This window comes from Chlorocebus sabaeus, chromosome 13 (genome assembly GCF_047675955.1).
Source record: "Chlorocebus sabaeus isolate Y175 chromosome 13, mChlSab1.0.hap1, whole genome shotgun sequence".
Lineage (NCBI taxonomy): Eukaryota > Metazoa > Chordata > Mammalia > Primates > Cercopithecidae > Chlorocebus > Chlorocebus sabaeus.
The window spans coordinates 51,481,748-51,500,702 of record NC_132916.1 but is presented as its reverse complement, the minus strand read 5'-3'; the positions used below and the strand labels follow the sequence as shown (position 1 = coordinate 51,500,702).

The following is an 18,955-nucleotide window of genomic DNA, read 5'->3' as shown; positions in this document are numbered from 1 at the left end:
ACCCACCTTGGCCTCCCAAAGTGTTGGCATTACAGGTGTGGGCCTCCATTCCCAGTCAATATTTTTTTAAATTTTGATTTCATTTATTTCTGCCCTGATCTTTAGTATTTCTTTTCTTCTACTAATTTTTGGTTTGGCTTGCTCTTGCTTTTCTAGTTCTTTAAGATGCATTATTAGGTTATTTGAAATTTTTCTTGTTTTTTCATACAGGCACTTATAGCTATAAACTCTCTGTTAGTACTGCTTTTGCTGTATCCCATAGGCTTTGGTATGTTGTGCTTCCATTATCATTTGTTTTAAGAGAATTTTCAGTTTCCTTCTTAATTTTTTAATTGACCCATTGGCCATTCAGGAGCATATAGTCTAATTTCCATGTATTTGTATAGTTTCCAAAATTCCTCTTATTGATTTCTAGTTTCCATTGTGATCACAGAAGATGTTTGATGTTGTTTTAATTTTTTGAATGTTTTAAGATTTGTTTTTTGACCAAATATATATGGTCTACCTTTAAGAATGATCCATGTGCTGAGGAAAAGAATGTGTATTCTCCAGCTGTTGGATGAAATATTGCATAAATATCTCTTAGGTACAATTGTTTCTATAGTGCAGATTAAGTCTGATGTTTCTTTGTTGATTTTTTTGTCTGGAAGATCTGTCCAGTGCTGTATTAGTCCATTCTTGCATAGATATAAAGAACTACCTGAGACTGGGTAATTTATAAAGAAGAGAGGTTTAATTTGCTCACAGTCCTACAGGCTGTACAGGAAGCATGGCTGGGGAATCCTCAGGAAATGTACAGTCATGGCAGAAGATGAAGGGGAGGCAGGCACATCCTACATGGCTGGAGCAGGAGAAAGAGAGAAAAAGGGGAGGGTACTACACACTTAAACAAGATCTCATGAGAAATCATTCACTATCACAAGAACACTAAGGGGGAAGGCTGCCCCCATAATCCTGTCACCTCCTCCTACAACATTAGGGATTACAATTCTACAAGAGATTTGGGTGAGGACACAAATCCAAACCGTATCAAATGCTGACGTGGGGTATTTAAGTCTCCAGCTATTACTGTATTGGGGCCTATCTCTCACTTTGGCTCTAATAATATTTCCTGTATGTATCCAGGTGCTCCAGTGATGGGTGGCATGTACATTTAAAATGGTCATATCCTCTTGCTTAATTGGCCCGTTTATCATTATATAGTGACCTTCCTCATCTCTTCTTACAGTTTTTGTCTTGAAATCTATTTTGTCTGAAATAAATATAGATACTCCTGTTTTCTTTTTGTTTTCATTGGCATAGAATATCTTTTTCCATTCCTTTATTTTCAGTCTTTGTGTGTCTTTATAGGTGAAATGTGTTTCTGGTACGCAACAGATCATTTGGTCTTTTTTTTTTTTTAATCCATCAACAGTCTATGTATTTTGATTGCAGAGTTTAGTCCATGTACATTCAATATTATTATTGGTAGTTAAGGACTACTCCTGCCATTTTATTTGTTTTTTGAGTTGTTTTGTGGTCTTTTCTTTCTTTTCTTCCAGTCTTCCTTTTTGTGATGATGATGTTCTCAGTGATTTGTTTTAGCTTCTTGCTTTTAATTTTTTTGTGTATCTTTTACATTTTTTGGCTTGCAAATACTGTATCTTATTAGGCTTGCAAATACTGTCTTATAACCCATTATTTGAAGGTGATAACAGCTGAACATTGTTTGGATAAACAAACATGCAAAAAGAAAATAATAAACACTTTATGCCTTAACTTTATCCTCCTGCTTTTTAATATTTTGTTGTTTCTAGTTATATCTTATTGTACTGTCTATGTCATGTAACATTGTTTTAGTTATTATTTATGAGTGGTTCATCATTTGGTCTTTCTACTTAAGACACAGTTACAGTGTTTTAATATTCTGTGTTTTTTTGTATGCTTACTATTACTAGTGAGTTTTGTACCTTCAGATGATTTCTTATTGCTCATTGACATCGTTTTCTTTCTGATTAGAGTGCTCCTTTTAATATTTCTTGTAGGACAGGTCTGGTGTTGATGAAATCCCTCAGCTTTTGTTTGGAAATCTTTATTTCTCATGTTTGAAGGATATTTTTGCAGAATATACTATTCTAGCATTGAAAGGATTTTTCCCTCAGCACTTGCAATATGTCATGCCATTCTCTCCTGGCCTGTAAGGTTTTCACTGAAAAGTCTTCTGCCAGACATATTGGAGCTTAATTGTGTGTTGCTGGTTTCCTTTCTCTTGCTGCTTTTGGGATCCTTTCTTTATTACAGACCATGTTTTTATCCTTGACCTTTGGAAGTTTATTAAATGCTTTGAGGTACTTCTGTTTGGGTTCAATCTGCTTTGCTGCTCTATAACCTTCTTGTACTTGGATATTGATGTCTATCTCTAGGTTTTGGAAGCGCTTTGTTATTATTCCTTTGAATAAACTTTCTAACCCTGTCTCTTGCTCTGCCTCTTCTTTAAGGCCAATAATGCTTAGATTTGCCCTTTTGAGACTATTTTCTATATCCTGTAGGAACGCTTTTTTATCTTTTTTCTTTTGTTTCCTCCAGCTGTATTTCAAATAGCCTGTCTTCAAGCTCACTAATTCTTTCTTCTGCTAGATCAATTCTGCCATAAAAAGACTCTGATGCATTCTTCAATAGTATGCCAGTTGCATTTTTCAGCTCTAGAATTTCTGCTTGGTTCTTTTCATTTCAATCTTGTTCTTAAATTTATCTGATAGGATTCTGAATTCCTTCTCTGTGTTATCTTGAATTTCTTTTGAGTTTTCTCAAAACAGCTACTTTGAATTCTCTGTCTGAAAAGTCACATATCTCTTTTTCCAGGATTCGTCTGTGATGCCTTATTTAGTTCATTTGGTGGGCACATGTTTTCCTAGGTGGCCTTGATACTCGTAGATGTTCTTTGGTATCTAGGCATTGACGAATTAGGTATTTATTATAGTCTTCACAGTCTGAGCTTGTTTGTAGTGGTCCTTCTTGGGAAGACTTTCCAGATATTCAGAAAGACTTAGGTGTCATGGTCTAAGCTGTGTCTGCTTTAGAGGGCACCCGAAGCCCAGTAATGCTGTGGTTCTTGCAGACTTGTGGAGATACTGCCTTGATGGTCTTGGAGAAGATCCAGAAGAATTCTCTGGATAACCAGGCAGAGACTCTTGTTCTCTTCCATTACTTTTTCCCAAACAAATGAAATCTCTTTCCCTGTGCTGAGCCCCATGGAGCTGAGGGTGGAGTGAACCCTCATAGTAGCCCTATGGCCACCACCACTAGGACTGTGCTGGGTCAAACCTGAAGCTAGCACAGCACTGGGTCTTGCCCAAGCCTTCCATAACCACCCCCTGAATACCTCCTGTGTTCACTTGAGGCACTAGGACTCTATAATCAGCAAGTGGCAAAGCCAGCCAGTCCTGTGTTCTTCTTTGCAGGGTGGTGATTTCCACTAGACTCTGGACAAGTCCAGAGGTGCTGTCTGGGAGCCTGACACTATAGTCAAAAACTTTAGAAGTCTAGCTGGTATTCTGACTTGCCTGACCTGTAACTCAGACCACAAGATGTAGACCTTTCCAGTCTTCTCTCCCCTTTCCAAAGGTGGAGGAGTGTCGCCCCATGGCCATTGTCACCACTGGCTCACAGGGAATACTGCCAAATGATCATTGATATTACGGTGAAAATCTGTTATCTAGTGTAGCCACCTTCATCAATAACCCTAGCTAGATCTTCAGGATCACTTGCTGCAGCTTCTATGTTACCCCTTACTGCTTCACTTTGCACCTTTATATTATGGAGATGACTTCTTTCCTTAAACCTCATAAACCAACCTGCAGCTTCCTTACCTCTCTCAGCCTTTGTACTGTTGAAGAGAGTTAGGATCTTGTTCTGGATTAGCCTTTGGCTTAAGGAAATGCCGTGGCTGGTTTGGTCTTCTATCCAGACCACTAAAACTTTCTTCATATTAGCAATAAGACTGTTTTGCTTCTTTATTATTCATGTGTTCACTGGATTAGCACTTTGAATTTCCTTCAAGAACTTTCCTGTTGTATTCATAACTTGGCTTTTACCCTGAATTTTATGGTAATTACTTTCTTGCTTTCCTTTATAGTTTTATAAGCTAAATATTCCAAAATAAATATAATTTTTATTTTTTTGACTTCATATAAATGACATCATATAGTAGTAGAAATAGAATGAGAAAAGATTCATATGCTAACTTATGAAAAACAGTAAATTTTATATTAATTTTTCTTTTTTATAATTTATGACTCAGGTTTCAATTCATCCGTTAAAATATGTCACTTCCTGTTCACACATACAGAGATTTTCCAGTTTTTTTTTGGTGTATAAGACAGTTTACAGAAATCCTAACCTCTTGAAAACTAGTGTTCAATAATGGGCAGAATTCTTATGCACAATTAAAAAAGGTTATTTTATGACAGTGCCCTCTGCTGTCATCAGTGCAGATTGCATTAGAATGCTGCTATTACTACATTTTATTCTGTGAGGAGAAAGCAGTCATTGGCTTTATGCTTGATATGTGACTAAACAGGAAATGTTCTATGTGTGAAAGTATTAAATGCATTCCTCACTTTACACTGAAATATAGGTAGTTATGAAATATATAATTTCAACACATAAATATAAAATGTACATCTCAATATATAATTTAAAAAATTTTAAGACTGGGCACAGTGGGTCAGGCCTGTAATCCTAGCACTTTGGGAGACCGAGGTGGGTGGATCACCTGAGGTCAGGAGTTCGAGACCAGCCTGGCCAACTTGGTGAAAACCCATCTCTACTAAAAATACAAAAATTAGCTGGGCATGGTGGCGGGCGCCTGTAATTCCAGCTGCTCGGGAGGCTGAGGCAGGAGAATTGCTTGAACCCGGGAGGCGGAGGTTGCAGTGAGCTGAGATCGCACCACTGCACTCCAACCTGGGCAACAAGAAAAAGAAAAAAAAAAGAATCTTAAGCTATATGCAAGTGTGCGTTATTACACTGAAAAATCCTGTGTATAAAAGAAAATGAAAATTCAAGAAAATTAAGACTTTCTAGATGTCATTTGGAACAAGTGAAAACCCTCTAACATAGATTCCGGTGTTCATCTTTATTAGATTTTTGCACCATCCTTCATACTGATTTCTCATCGATGTTTAAGTGTAGTTAAGGTTTAGGACAGAAAAGCACAATAGCAGGAAAAATAATCCTTTAATACTGCTAAATTGCCTAGCTGTCGTTCTCTAATTGAAGAAAATGTAATGAATCCTAGAGCTTCATGAAATATTTAATTTTATTTGTTACAAGATGTCTGAGGGTACTGCCTACTCTCAGTATCTGGAGATACCAGGTGCTTTTGTCAAAAAGATTCTGATGAAATCTTATTCATTTTTGGACCAGCTTTTCTGAAAGTGGTGTTTGTTTATTAAACATATTTTAGCACCCACATGTGCTAGGCACAGCCATTCACAAAACTTATGCCTTGGTTTTCTGTTTCATTTTTCTAGTAATATGTTTTTGTTATATTTTACAAAATTATTGATCTGTCATCGATAGACAACTTTTTTTAAAATGAAGAAATTGATCCTTGACCAGAGAAATTTGACAAGCACTGTCCTAGGCTATTCAGCCTTTTAAAAATCCACATACCAAAAGCAAGTATAGTTCTTAAATGTTAGAGGCCAATAGAGAGGATTGCATACTGAATGAACTACATTGGTAGCCCCAGTTTCCAGGAAGTGATAAATCAGTACAAGTTCCTCTAGCTGATTTTTTCCCCTTTATTTTATCAATACCTCACCAGTTATTTTCTATGGCAGATTGTTTTAATTATTTCCTAAGAATGTCTACTTGTTCTAAAACAACACGGAAAGCTTTGATATTATTTGCTAAAAAGATACGTTCCTTCTTTTATGTGTGTTGGCCCTTTTAGCTTGTTTAACTTTCTTACCTTGGAGAATTGCCTGGAATTCACTCAACTGACATTTTCATCCATGCCAATGGAAGTACTTCAGCAGACGGAGATACTTAATATGAATATATAAAAGAAATGAACTCATGTAGCATTCTAACACTGTCCCCTTCCCCCAAAACCCTGTGAGCACCAGCTGATAATAGATGTAATGAATACATATGTCAGAAACACTCAGTTCCACTTTGCATCAATAGACCCTCACTTGAGTCATACTTTTCATGTAAAATATTCCAAGAGAAAATGACTTTTAAAAACCATTTTTTAAAAGCAAAAAACTAACATGAATTAAAAATTGGTATTTCTTAATGGTCAGAATCTAGTCAAGCATTATGTTTCCATTTTAGTGACAACATTGATGTGAGGAAATGAAAAGCTAGAAATGTGATAAAACAACATAGCCTCTCATTTTTAATCCACCTTGACAAATTAAAGATATTTAGAATGAAATATAAATTAAGAAAATGTTAATACATGTAGTAGTTTTCTGTTGCTGCCATAACAAACCACCACAAATTTTGTGGCTTAAAACAACACAGTATTATCTCACAGATGTATAGGTCTGAAGTCCAGCTGGGCTCAGCTGGTTTTTCTAAACCTTGTCTCATGAGACCAAAATCTAAGTGGAATGGGTTCTGAAGACTCTAGGGGAGGATTAACTCCCAGGCTCATCCAGGTTCCAACTGGTAGAATTTGGTTACATGCACTTGAAGGACTGAAGTCCCTGTTTCCTTGCTGCCAGCCCGGGGACGAGTCTTTGCTCCTAGAGGCTTTCTGAATTCCTTCTCATGCTTTCCATGTGGCTCCTCCAGCAGTGGCCAGTCAAATTCCTCTCATACTTTGAATCTCTCTTATTTATCCTTATGCTTCATTTCTCTGACTACAGCTGGAAAATTTTCTCTGCTTTTAAGTGTTCTCATGATTAGATTGGGTCCACTCAGATAATCCAGGATAATTTTCCTATTTTAAGGATGTGACTTTAGTTACATCTGCAGAGTCTCTTTTGCCATGTATGGTAACACATGCACAGTTGCCAGGGATTAGGTCATCTCTTCAGGGCCAATCTACCTACCACATATGGGCTTGGCACAGGGAATTTAATTGTCAGATTTGTTGCTAACTTTTATATTTCTATTTCATTGCCAGTGAAAAGTGATAACTTTGTTATTCTAATTTTGTAAACTGTATTTTAATTTTTTTTTTAATGTTTGCTTACTTTTTAGAAAACAGTAATAGTACCTACATACAGTCATGCATTGCTTAATGATAGGAACACTTTATGACCAATGTGTCATTAGGTGATTTTTTTGTTGTGCAGACATCATAGTATGTAGTTAAACCTAATTATACCATCTAGGGTACAGCTTACTACATACCTCAGCTATATGGTATAGCTTATTGCTCACAGGCTACAAACCTGTAAAGTCTGTTACTGTATTGAATGCTGTAGGCAGTTGTACCACAATGGTATTTGTGTATCTAAACAGAAAAGATACAGTAAAAATACCGTATAAAAGATAAAAAACTGAATGCTCGTATAGGGTATTTATGGTGAATGGAGCTTGCAGGACTGAAAGTCGCTCTGGGTAAGTGAGTGAGTGAGTGAGTGGTGAGTGAATGCGAAGGCCTAGGACATTACTGTACACTTAGAATGTACTCCTTTTACTTTTATATATAAAAAATTAAATGTAAACCGCCTCAGGCAGGTCCTTCAGAAGAAATTCCAGAAGACAGAATTAACTGTAACAAAGTTAAGCTTTTTAATTTAAAAAAACTTTTTTTGTTCTTTTATAACAGCACTTCATGTAAAACACAAATACATTGTACAGCTGTACAAAAGTATTTTCTTTTCTTATATTCTTATTCTATAAGCTTTTTCTATTTTTATTATATTCATCTTTTTTTTTTTTTTTTTTTTTTAAATTATTAAAAGCTAAGACAGACAAACATTAGCCTAGGCCTACATAGAGTCAGGATCTTCAGGGGCAGTAACATGCATGCATGGAGCTGTCATCTACTATGATGATAATGCTGTCTTCTGGAATTCCTCCTGAAGGACCTGCCTGAGGCCATTTTACATGTAATTTCTACATATAAAAGTAAAAGGAGTACACTCTAAAATAAAAAGTATAGGTCGGGTGTGGTGGCTTATGCCTGTAATCCCAGCATTTTGGAAGGCCAAGACAGGAGGATTGCTTGAGCTCAGGAGTTGGAGACCAGCCTGGGCAACATAGTGAGACACAAAGAATACAAAAATTAGCTGGGCATGGTGGCACATGCCTGTAGTCCCTGTAGTCCCACTACCGGGGGAGGATGAGGCAGGAGGATTGCTTGAGGCCAGGAGGTTAAGGCTGCATTGAGCCATTATGGCACCACTGCACTCCAGCCTGGGTGACAGAGTGAGAACCTTTCTCAGAAAAAATAAATAAAGCATAGTACAGTAAATACCTGAACCATTAACATGGTCATTTATTATCAAGTATTATGTAATGTACATAATTGTATGTGCTATACTTCTGTACAGGTAGCAGTGCAGTAAGTTTGTTTTTAACAGCATCACCACAAAAATGTGAGTAAAGCATTGTTCTATGACATTACAATGGCTATGATATCACCAGGCTATAGTAATTTTTCAGTCCCATTATAATCTTATGGGACCATTGTCATACAGTCCATTGTTGACTGAAATGTTGTTATTCAATGCATGACTGTATACCTACTTTATAAAGGATTCTCTGATAGGTATTATTTTAAACATACCTGTAGTATGGATGGTTAGCTTGGTTTCAAGATCAAGATTCTAGAATGTGCTTCAGGAAGTACTTAAAACACTCATTCCTTGATTCTACTTTCTAATTCTAGTTATTCTAAAAACATGGGAAAATAGAGAAAAATATTACTCTAAAAACATGGGAAAATAGAGAAAAATATTACTCTAAAAACATGGGAAAATAGAGAAAAATCTCTCAAAACTACCTTAGAAAATAGAAAATGACAGAGTGCTTGGCTTTTAGCATCAACTTTTGGCAAAAAAAGCATGTACACATTTCTATATATCTAATATTTAATATTTTACTATTGAATTTGGTGCGAGAGAGAAACTGGAATTGTATTTTTTAATTTTTAATTTTGAAATAATTACAAACTTGCAGAAAAGGCATGAGAGTAACACAAATAATTTCCCTGTGCCATTCATTCAGATCCAACAATTTTTAACATTTTGCTATTGTGTTTTATCTTTGTGTATCATATATTTTTTTCACCCAGACTAAGGGTAAAGTATTGTACTGTGTTCAAAAGTTACTTAGATTAGTTCACTGTTGTTTTTGTTGTTTTTCCTTCTTTGATGTTGAAATGGTCTTGGGTGAATGGTCTCGTTGTCTGAGGTGTTATCCAAGCTCCTTGTCTCACAATCAAAAAAATTAAGGAGCGTCGACACAAGGGGGAGGTTGGAGTGAAAGTTTAATAAGTGAAAGAAGAAAGCTCTTCACAGTGGAGAGGGGGCCTGAGTGGGTTGCTGTTTTTACAGTTGAATCCAAAAGCTTTTATAAGAAACTCCCCTCATCTGTAGCTATTTGTGTAACTCTCCTTATCTGTGCAGCTGTGGGTATGTCTTGGGTAAGCACAAAGTGCAGCTTCTCTTGTTTGTGTAACTTGCAGGTCTTTTTCAGGTAAGCCCACCCCCGTTCCTGTGCAAGCTCCCACAGAGCCTACCATGTATATGCCTGAAAAGGGGAGGAACCTTTTTCCTGGAAGCCCGCTAATCACACAAAGGAAAAAAGGCTCTGTTGGGTCTCGCTTTCTTATTAGTGTAGTTGCAGTTTAGTTTTTCCCCAGGCTGTTCTGTTTGTGCCTGTAGCTGTGATTTTTCAGGCTATTTCTCCAAGGACTAGCCTTAGCTGTCTGCCTGATTTTTCCTTTTCTCCCTCAATGTGATTTCATTTGAAAATACCTTGCTTTAGTTTTTCCATTCAGTTTAAATTTTTTCCCTTGTTTCCAGCCTTATTTTATGTCTTGAATATGTTAGAATGTTGCACTGAATAACTTTATGTATACTTTTTAGTAATATTAGTGGCATATCTTAAGGATAAACACTAGAAATAGGATTGCTGAATCAAAAGTTAAACAAATATTGAGTTAATGAATATTTATTATTGCTGAATTTTCTTCCATAAGAGATAGACAAGTCTGCATTCCCTCTAGTCTGTTTCACTTAGCCTTGTCAACAGAGCCTACTATTAAACTTTTGAATTTGCAAATTTCATGGGTAAGAAACAACATTTCAGCATAGTTGTAATATGCATTTCTTTCTTCTTCTTTTTCTTTTTGAGGCAAGGTCTTGCTCTATCTCACCCAGGCTGTGGTGTATAGTGGTACGATCACTGCTCACTGCAACTTCCGCCTCTAGGGCTCAAGTCATCCTCCCACCTCAGCCCCCGGAGTAACTGGAACTACAGGTATGCACCACCACACTTGGCTAATTTTTGTATTTTTTGTAGAGACTGTTGCCCAGGCTGGTCTCGAACTTGTGAGCTCAAGTGATCCATGGCCTCCCGAAGTGCTGAGATTGCAGGCTTGAGCCACTGCACACAGCCCATTTCTGTTAAAGTGAAGTTGATTATGGTTTAATGTCTTAAGGACCATTTAAAAAAAATTTTTGGTGAATTATTTATTCACATTTTGCGTATTTCTCAACAGGATATTTGTTTTTTTCCCTCAATTTTTTTAAAAGTTCTTCAAGTATTAGGGATAGTGTCATTATCTGTGGTATGTTTTGCATATATTTGCTCAGCTTGTCTTTTGACTTTGCTTGTTTTTGGTTTTTATTCTTTTTTGCCATGCAAGCCTTTTTAAAAAAAACAGAGTCCACTTTGGGAGGCTGAGGCAGGCGGATCACGAGGTCAGGAGTTCGAGACCAGCCTCGCCAATATGATGAAACCCTATCTCTACTAAAAAAATAAAAAAATTTAGCCAGGTGTGGTGGTGCGCACCTGTAGTTGCAGCTACTCTGGAGGCTGAGGCAGGAGAATCGCTTGAACCTGGGAGAGGGAGGTTGCAGTGAGCCAAGATCGTGCCACTGCACTCCAGCTTGGGCAATGGAGTAAGACTCCATCTGCACACACACACACACACACACACACGAAAGTAGTCATATCTGTCAATCTTTTTAAAAGTTGCATCTGGATTTCGAGTGGTAATTTAAAAGCCTTTCCATATACCAAGGTTATAGAGAAGTTCATGCGTGTTTCTTCTAGTACTCGAATGGTTTTGTTTTACATTTATATATCTAATCCATTTTGAGCTTATTTTCATGTATGGTGTGAGTAATGGATCTTATTTCATCTTTTTTTCCAAATGATTATTTGTCCCAACAGCATTTGTTTTAGAAAGGCTTCTGTGTTCCAGTGATTTGAGGTAACACCTGATCATGTACTAGATTTCCACTTGCAGTTATGTCTGTTGAGAGATTTTCTGTTGGTCTGTTGTTTCCAATTTTTCTCTAAAATGATTAATGCTGTGATAATTACCTTATGCAAAAGGCTTTACCCACATTTCAGATTATTTCCTGAAAATAAATCATGTAAGTAGCACAAATACTTAATCAAAGGATATGCAGTGTTAACAAGGCTTTTGATAATTGCTACGTTATCTTCTAGGAAACATTCTACCAATTTATATTACCACCAGCAGAAAATGTCTGTTTGAGAGCATCCTTTCTTACAATGAGTATAATCTTTTAAGGTATTTTTTATAATTTTGATAATCAAAAATTATATTTAAATTTTATTTGCCTTTTTAGAGATTTTTGGTGATGCATAAATTTTCATGTTGGCTGATTTATATGTGTATGAATTCTCTGCATTTTCTTTTCCCATTTCTCCTTTGGGGTATTGAGCTGTTTATACACCAAATGAAAAGCACATTTTTATTCCTTTATGTCCCTAGTGAAATAAAATTCTCAACTATCCAATTAGAGCCTGCCTATCTGATTTGTTTTCAATCTCTAATGCTGTTTTACCTCAGCCAAGGTATTAGCATTTCCAGCTGCTACACATTAGTTCAAAGTATATTACAAAGAAAGGGAGTTGTAAACATGCTTATCCCAAAGGAGCCTACAAGGTAGCCTTTTGCACTTTGGGAGGCCGAAGCGGGTAGATCACCTGAGGTAAGGAGTTCGAGACCAGCCTGGCCAACATGGTGAAACCTCGTCTATTCTAAAAATACAAAAATTAGCCGGGTGTGGTGGTGGGCACCTGTAATCCCAGCTATACTTGGGAGGCTGAGGCAGGAGAATCACTTGAACCCAGGAGGCAGAGGTTGCAGTGAGCCGAGATTGCACCACTGCACTCCAGCCTGGGCAATGGAGTGAGACTCTGTCTCAAAAAAAAAAAAAAAAAAAAAAAAAAAAAAAATACTGGCTTAATAAAGTACAATATCACACACACTTGCACATACACAAATAAATGCATGCACACACAATCCCGCCCCCACCCCAATTCGAAAATAACAAATCCCATTTTTGATTTGGAAGTAACTTTACTCTGAATAGGAGATGTCCACCTCAGGAAGCAGTCACATTGCCCATGTTGCTTTGTTTTGTAGTTACCACATTACTTGGAAGTTCTTTCTTTAGAGCTGTGACATCAAGAAAATCGACCTCTGATCATGCCAGGATTACTGAATGTTAAAATCAGACTTAAATATCACAAAAAATTTTTATGTCTGCTCCCCCCTCTCAACCACACACACAAATAAAAATTTTCACACATTCAACTATATACCTTCTTACTCAAGCAGTCTCTTTGCATAAAATGAATGGAAACTCCTGAAGCCAATCATCTGAGACTTGGAAATCAGAAAGCTGAGATTATAGGGAGAATTTTTGGGTTCTCTTTTCCATAGTTTGTTTTGTGATGTTATAGATGGTAGAAAACAAAAGGGAGAAGGTGCCAGGAAAATATATGTGTGAACAAGTAATGTTTTTCTTTACAATTATGTTCGAGGCATAATTGTAAAGTATTATTTGTGGTCAGAGATGCTGTTGCTAATTCTATAATTTTCTATGCTATATTTTCCCATGTGAGCAATTTACGTTGTTGTCCTTGGCCCTTTATGCAATCAGTGTAAACGGACTAGCAGTTTCTGGCCCTAAACTAAAGCTTATTTATACTTAAATCAGTGATTCCAAACTTTAAATGTGTAACATGATGTTAATTTTGTAACATCAATGGTTTAAAATTTCAAGATATTTATCTTGTATTGAACAGTTCTCTTTAAAGAAATCTTAGAGGGGTAAGTGTCTTACCTGTTTTTTAAAAGATCAGCTTGCAATCTTCTGCTTCAACTGTATCTGTAGTAGAATATAGCATTATTTCTAATTTTATTTAGAAATATAAAAATTTAATATGTCTTTTGCTCTCCATTTATATAAACAGCATCGAAGAACAACAGTGTTTGCTGGTTATAGTGTTGAGCATAGCTCTTTTACTTTGAATATTTAGAGGTTATGTGATTTTAATCCAGGGGACAACTTTATACTACTTCACTAGCAGAAACACTACTGTTATTTTTACTGACCTATCAATACCACCAACTTAATAGTAATAAAAGCTAGTATACATAGAGTTTATTATGTATCAGACTACAAAATATGTACAACTTTTATATTTCAAAATAAAAGTAGGTAATATTGTATTCTCTTGTAGACTTGTCTGAGGCAATTTCACACAGATTTTTTAAAACATAAAGACACAATAAAAGAATTGTGGAGTACATATGTTCAAAGTATCTATCAAGAGATGCAGAGATGTTAAGTACCTTCCTAAGATCTAGAGATGAATCTTCCTCTCCTCTTTGTACGTTTCTTTTGCCTTCACTATATTTTACAATGTGTGGTATGTAGCCAGTCTAGTGGCCATGCTAGGATTTCAAGCCTAGCAGTCTGGCTCCTGAGTATATGCACTTCACATCAAAGCTGTTCATTCTTCCAATTCAGTTATTTATATTTCCATCCTTCATCACAGAATTTACTAGAAGTACCTTGCTTTAATAATCAACATTACAAAAAAGGCTGTTTCTTTTCTTTTTTTTTTTTTTTTGCAACTTTTCCACTAAAAAGTTCCTATTATAGTAACATTTGGTAACTTTTTTTAGAATGTTCTTGAATACATTTGTTCAAAGACCTGAAACAAGTTACTACATCAAAAAGTAGTAACTCACTGAACAGTCTTTCCTGGTGCCATCAACACTTGACTTTGTATCACCTGTCAAAAGTGAAACTCTTTCCCCAGTTGTCAGTAGTTTTTCCTATAACATTGTTTCATCCAGACAGTGGTAACAAGAAGTATATCCACATTTGATTAATCTCATCTCCTTTGCCCCAGGATGTCAGAGGAAATTTTAAACATTGCCAATGATTATGCTATTAAACAGTCAGAAGACACCATTCTTTTACTTGTCAAAAAAAGCTAGTTTAATATGGTTTTATAAATTAAGTCTGTCATAAGTCTTCAAAATTATAAGAACTAAGTCTTCCATTACTCTGCATAGATTATCCCTTGCAATAATTATATTACCAGGCAACTGCATCTAAACTCTGGAAGGAATTAGTGTATAATCCTGTAGGATCTATCAGGAAACTGTTTTGGGATATATCTTGTTGATAATATAACAATGTCCTTCTTAAATTAGGTTTTTCAGCATTTTAAATTTTATATTTAAACTTTAAGTTTTAGGTTAAATTAGTCTTGTAAAGGTTACCATCTGAATGCTGTGTTTATTAGAGGAAACTACTTGTGTTCTTTTGTCACCAATGAATTTTTTGGTCATATTTATTTAATATATATTTAATGCGTATCAGTACACAAGCACACCCAAGGTATACAATTTGCAAAGAATGGATGTTAGATTTTGATCACAAAAGGTGTTTTACAAAGATAAAATTTGTTGAGTTATAAAATATTTGTTGGAGTTGTAAAATGATTCCAAAAGACATACTTTACCTTATAAAATAAGGCAAATGGAAAAAATTCACCATCAATATGATGATGATTTTTCTTTAGAAGCAAATAATTCAAAATATGAATGTACTTACATAGGTAATAACTTTTGTTGTCATAAGCTCATCTACATTAATCCAACATCTAGGACTTTAACCAGTTTTTATGTTCAGCTGATTCTAAATGAATTTATTCCTGGCATAGTCCTTTACTCCATATAGGCGCAGCTCTGAACCGATTCCAGGATTCAGTTCAGAACAGTTACATATTTAATGTATTATGTGAAAAGCCTATAGGATTGGGTTCAATATTGACAATAGTCCTATTCTAAGAATATTAGACATTATTTCTATAATTTCTATTCCTTTTGACATTGTTTTCTGTTTAACAAAGCAGTATTCCTCTTACAATGTTGTGATAAATTCAGATTTTTATAAGACTTGTTCTTCCTCCCAATTTTAAAATTATTTCTTGAAAACTATTATTTTTCATAGCTATTTGCCTCTAGAAGCAATTGTTCATAATCAAGGCATATTTTCCTTTGTAGAAATTCACAACTGTGAAGACAAAGTTTCCCAGTGAGTTAATAAATGGGCATTTGTCAGAATTCTCTGGGGTCAAAGACTGAGTTTTTTGTTCTTAGTGCTAATAGAACCAAATCACCTGCATTTCAGTATTTAACACGCTGGAAAGCCAAACCAACTTAAGGTCTTCTTTTTTTGTACTGAGTAATTTGAAAGTGAAAGCTTTTTGAAGCATGCATTCAAAGTGAAACGCATCGGCAGCACTTCCTAAATCATGTAACTTTACTCAGTCTGTTGAACTGGCAAATGTGAGGCCGTTTGCTATGCCCACCAATTTCTTTGTGTTAACTCCCCTTTATTGCTATTCTTTCCTTATTAATCATCCTATTCATAAAAATCCCATGATTGGGGAAAATGAACCCGTTAGGGAAACTCACTGCTATCAGTCTAATCCAAGCCTCTATCAGTAACTTTCTTATTGGTATACCTGATTCCACCTTGTCTAGCTAACTATTATGTGTACCATGAAGATACTGAAGCCAACCTACCTAGGTTTAAATCCAACTCTGCAATAGTTGTATTGCCAGTTCCTTAAAAAAAAAATGGTATAAGAGCTTTGAAATGCTAAATAAGGTCTTCATGCACATGTCAACTAGAGCAGCCCTTGTAAAGTGTCAGACGCTAATTCTTTGGTTGACCTCCTCTAAATAACTGCACACTTAAAAAATAAATAAAATCCGAACTCCTTACTAAGGCCTGTAAGTGTGCTTCTCATTTTATTCCCCATGTTTCAGTTACACTGTACTTGTCTCCAGAGATACTAAGCAGTTCTACTTCAAGACTTTTGCACTTGCAATTCCTTCTTCCTGGAACATCTTTTCCCAGATTTTTGTATTGCTCACTTCCTCAGGTAGCTGCTCAAATGTTCAGAGTCCTTCTTCGTCCCAAATAGCACACCCCCAGCACACATATCCTCAAGTCAATAGTCTCCTGCCTCATTTTTTTTCTTTTTTTGCTATAAAGCACTCATTGCCACTGACTTTATAATAGTTTAGTGCCTCTCTCTCCAAACTGAAAACAAGCTCCTGAGCACAAGGATTTTATTTTGGTCATTCCTGTAGTCTCAGCACCTAAAACACCACTTGGCATTGGTAGTTCTTGGTAAATATTTGCCGAATAGATGCTGTATTTAAAACGGTTTTTTTTTTCCCCCTAAGGACTTTTGAGAATCTTAATATGCTTGTTTTTCATAGTATGCACTTAACATTTCCTACTCCCATACTTTCACTTGATCCAGATCCTCTCATTAGGTCACCACTCAAGAAATACCAACTTACTTTGGGCTTTTAGAAACAAAGAGTAGGTTCTTGTTTGCAAAGGGTAAACAAGCACAACAAAAAATGTTGATACTGTTTTCAAAGGAAGTTTTAAATACTATTAGTGAATTAAATTCTAGACAAAACAGCCATATTTTTCAAACATTGTTTTTAATATATCTACCTATAAAGATCTGTGGAGAGTTCACATCAGATCATGAATGGGTATGATTAGGGCATATATACACACACTCAGAAAGTTACAATTAAGCTTTTCTTTTTTCTCTTACAGGTTAATGACTCCAGAGAGTAAGATCAGATTCGTCCACAAAGAGATGGGCATAATACCAAGCTGGGGTGGCACCACCCGGCTAGTTGAAATAATTGGAAGTAGACAAGCTCTCAAAGTGCTGAGTGGGGCCCTTAAACTGGATTCAAAATACGCTCTACACATAGGAATGGTTGAAGAGGTCTTGCAGTCTTCAGATGAAACTAAATCTCTAGAAGAGGCACAAGAATGGCTAAAGCAATTCATCCAAGGGCCACCGGAAGTAATCAGAGCTTTGAAAAAATCTGTTTGTTCAGGCAGAGAGCTATATTTGGAGGAAGCATTACAGAATGAAAGAGATCTTTTAGGAACAGTTTGGGGTGGGCCTGCAAATTTAGAGGCTATTGCTAAGAAAGGAAAATTTAATAAATAATTGGTTTTTCGTGTGGATGTACTCCAAGTAAAGCTCCAGTGACTAATATGTATAAATGTTAAATGATGTTAAATATGAACATCAGAATTACTTTGAAGGCTACTATTAATATACAGACTTGTTTTTAATCATCTTTTGAATATCTGAACTCATTTACCTCATTTCTTGCCAGTTATTCACTTGGGTATTTACTGCATAATCTGGAACATTTAGCTAAAATACACACTTTTGGCTTAAAAATTATTGCTCTCAATTCCAATAATAATTCTTAGCTTATAAGCAAAGAGCAGTGTTTAAAAGGAGAGCTTCTGTACAAAACCTATTCCTGGTGTTACTTTTCATAAAATTTTGTCTTACCTGTCTTACCTGGAAATAATTTACCAAAATAATGAGTATTGCTATTAAAGAGCAAAAGTGGGGAGGGATCAGGGAACAAGAAAACAAGAAAGGATATGATCAATTATTTTCTTCTGCTCCAAACAGCCGGAGTAAAATTCATGGGAAATGGCCCTTAATTTAAAAAAAGATGTACCTCACTACCCACTACAAATTTGGAACTTTATTTGATCTTTTCAATAATTAAGTTTTCTATTATAAATTATCTACTAATTTATAGTAGATAAATTTATAGTAGATAGTGGTAGCCATGACATGGAAAGTCAACTGATTTTACAAATTGAACATTAATTTGTGTGCCCTGGAATTTCCAACTAGTAATAAACAACTACTTTTGATGTAGTTTTAAAATTAAAACCACTCGAAGGGACTCATGAAGCATCTTGCAACATAAATTTGCATTTTTACATCAGATTTCTTTTTTTTTACTGAGAAACAACCTTTTATAACTGTCTTTCAAAAGTAAACGTAAAAATGCACAACATAAAATGTTTATGATCATCCCAGAAATACACTTTTTAAAAAATGTGAAAGTCCAAGAATGAAGTTCTAGTTCTGACTCATCACAAGAGGTCAAAAGTATTTGCTACTGTAACATTCAATTCACATTTGAAAATCATGGTAAAAATAACTTGCATTTGCCTTATACATGATCCTGCTGTTGAGTTCGGAAAATATGGTTAGACAGACTCACGTTACTTTTTTCACAGGTAAATTCTAGATTACTGTGTCAACCTAATATTTTCTATTTGGCCATAGATGTAAAATCTACCAAATAAAAGTGGATTTTGTGGTCTACAACATTTTGTTTAAAGTGAATTCATGTCTGCTAACACTGTAAGTCTGCCATTTAATCCAGAGTGTTAGACTACTAATGAATATGCTAAGAAAAATATAAAATATTAATAGTATCTGCTTTAATTTTATTTCCATATATACTTATTATATACACACTGCCTAAAGGTTCTGTTTAAATAATAATCTGTTAAATAAATAACCTCAAGAAAAAAAATCAGACTTTTCTCGGCAGGTGATTTAAAGC

General features: G+C 35.5%; 1 protein-coding gene across 12 annotated transcripts in view; it reads left to right on the top strand.

Moving 5' to 3' along the window:
* Positions 1-18,714, top strand: part of ECHDC1 (ethylmalonyl-CoA decarboxylase 1) — a 50,857-nt gene extending 32,143 nt beyond the window's left edge. For all 12 annotated transcript variants that reach the window (XM_008007125.3, XM_073022448.1, XM_008007127.3 and 9 more), the window contains one exon: positions 17,109-18,714. In XM_008007125.3, the coding sequence (XP_008005316.3) occupies positions 17,109-17,517 (409 nt within the window). In that variant the 3' untranslated portion in view covers positions 17,518-18,714. The remainder of the gene's footprint in view (positions 1-17,108) is intronic.
* Positions 18,715-18,955: the final 241 nt, after the last annotated feature.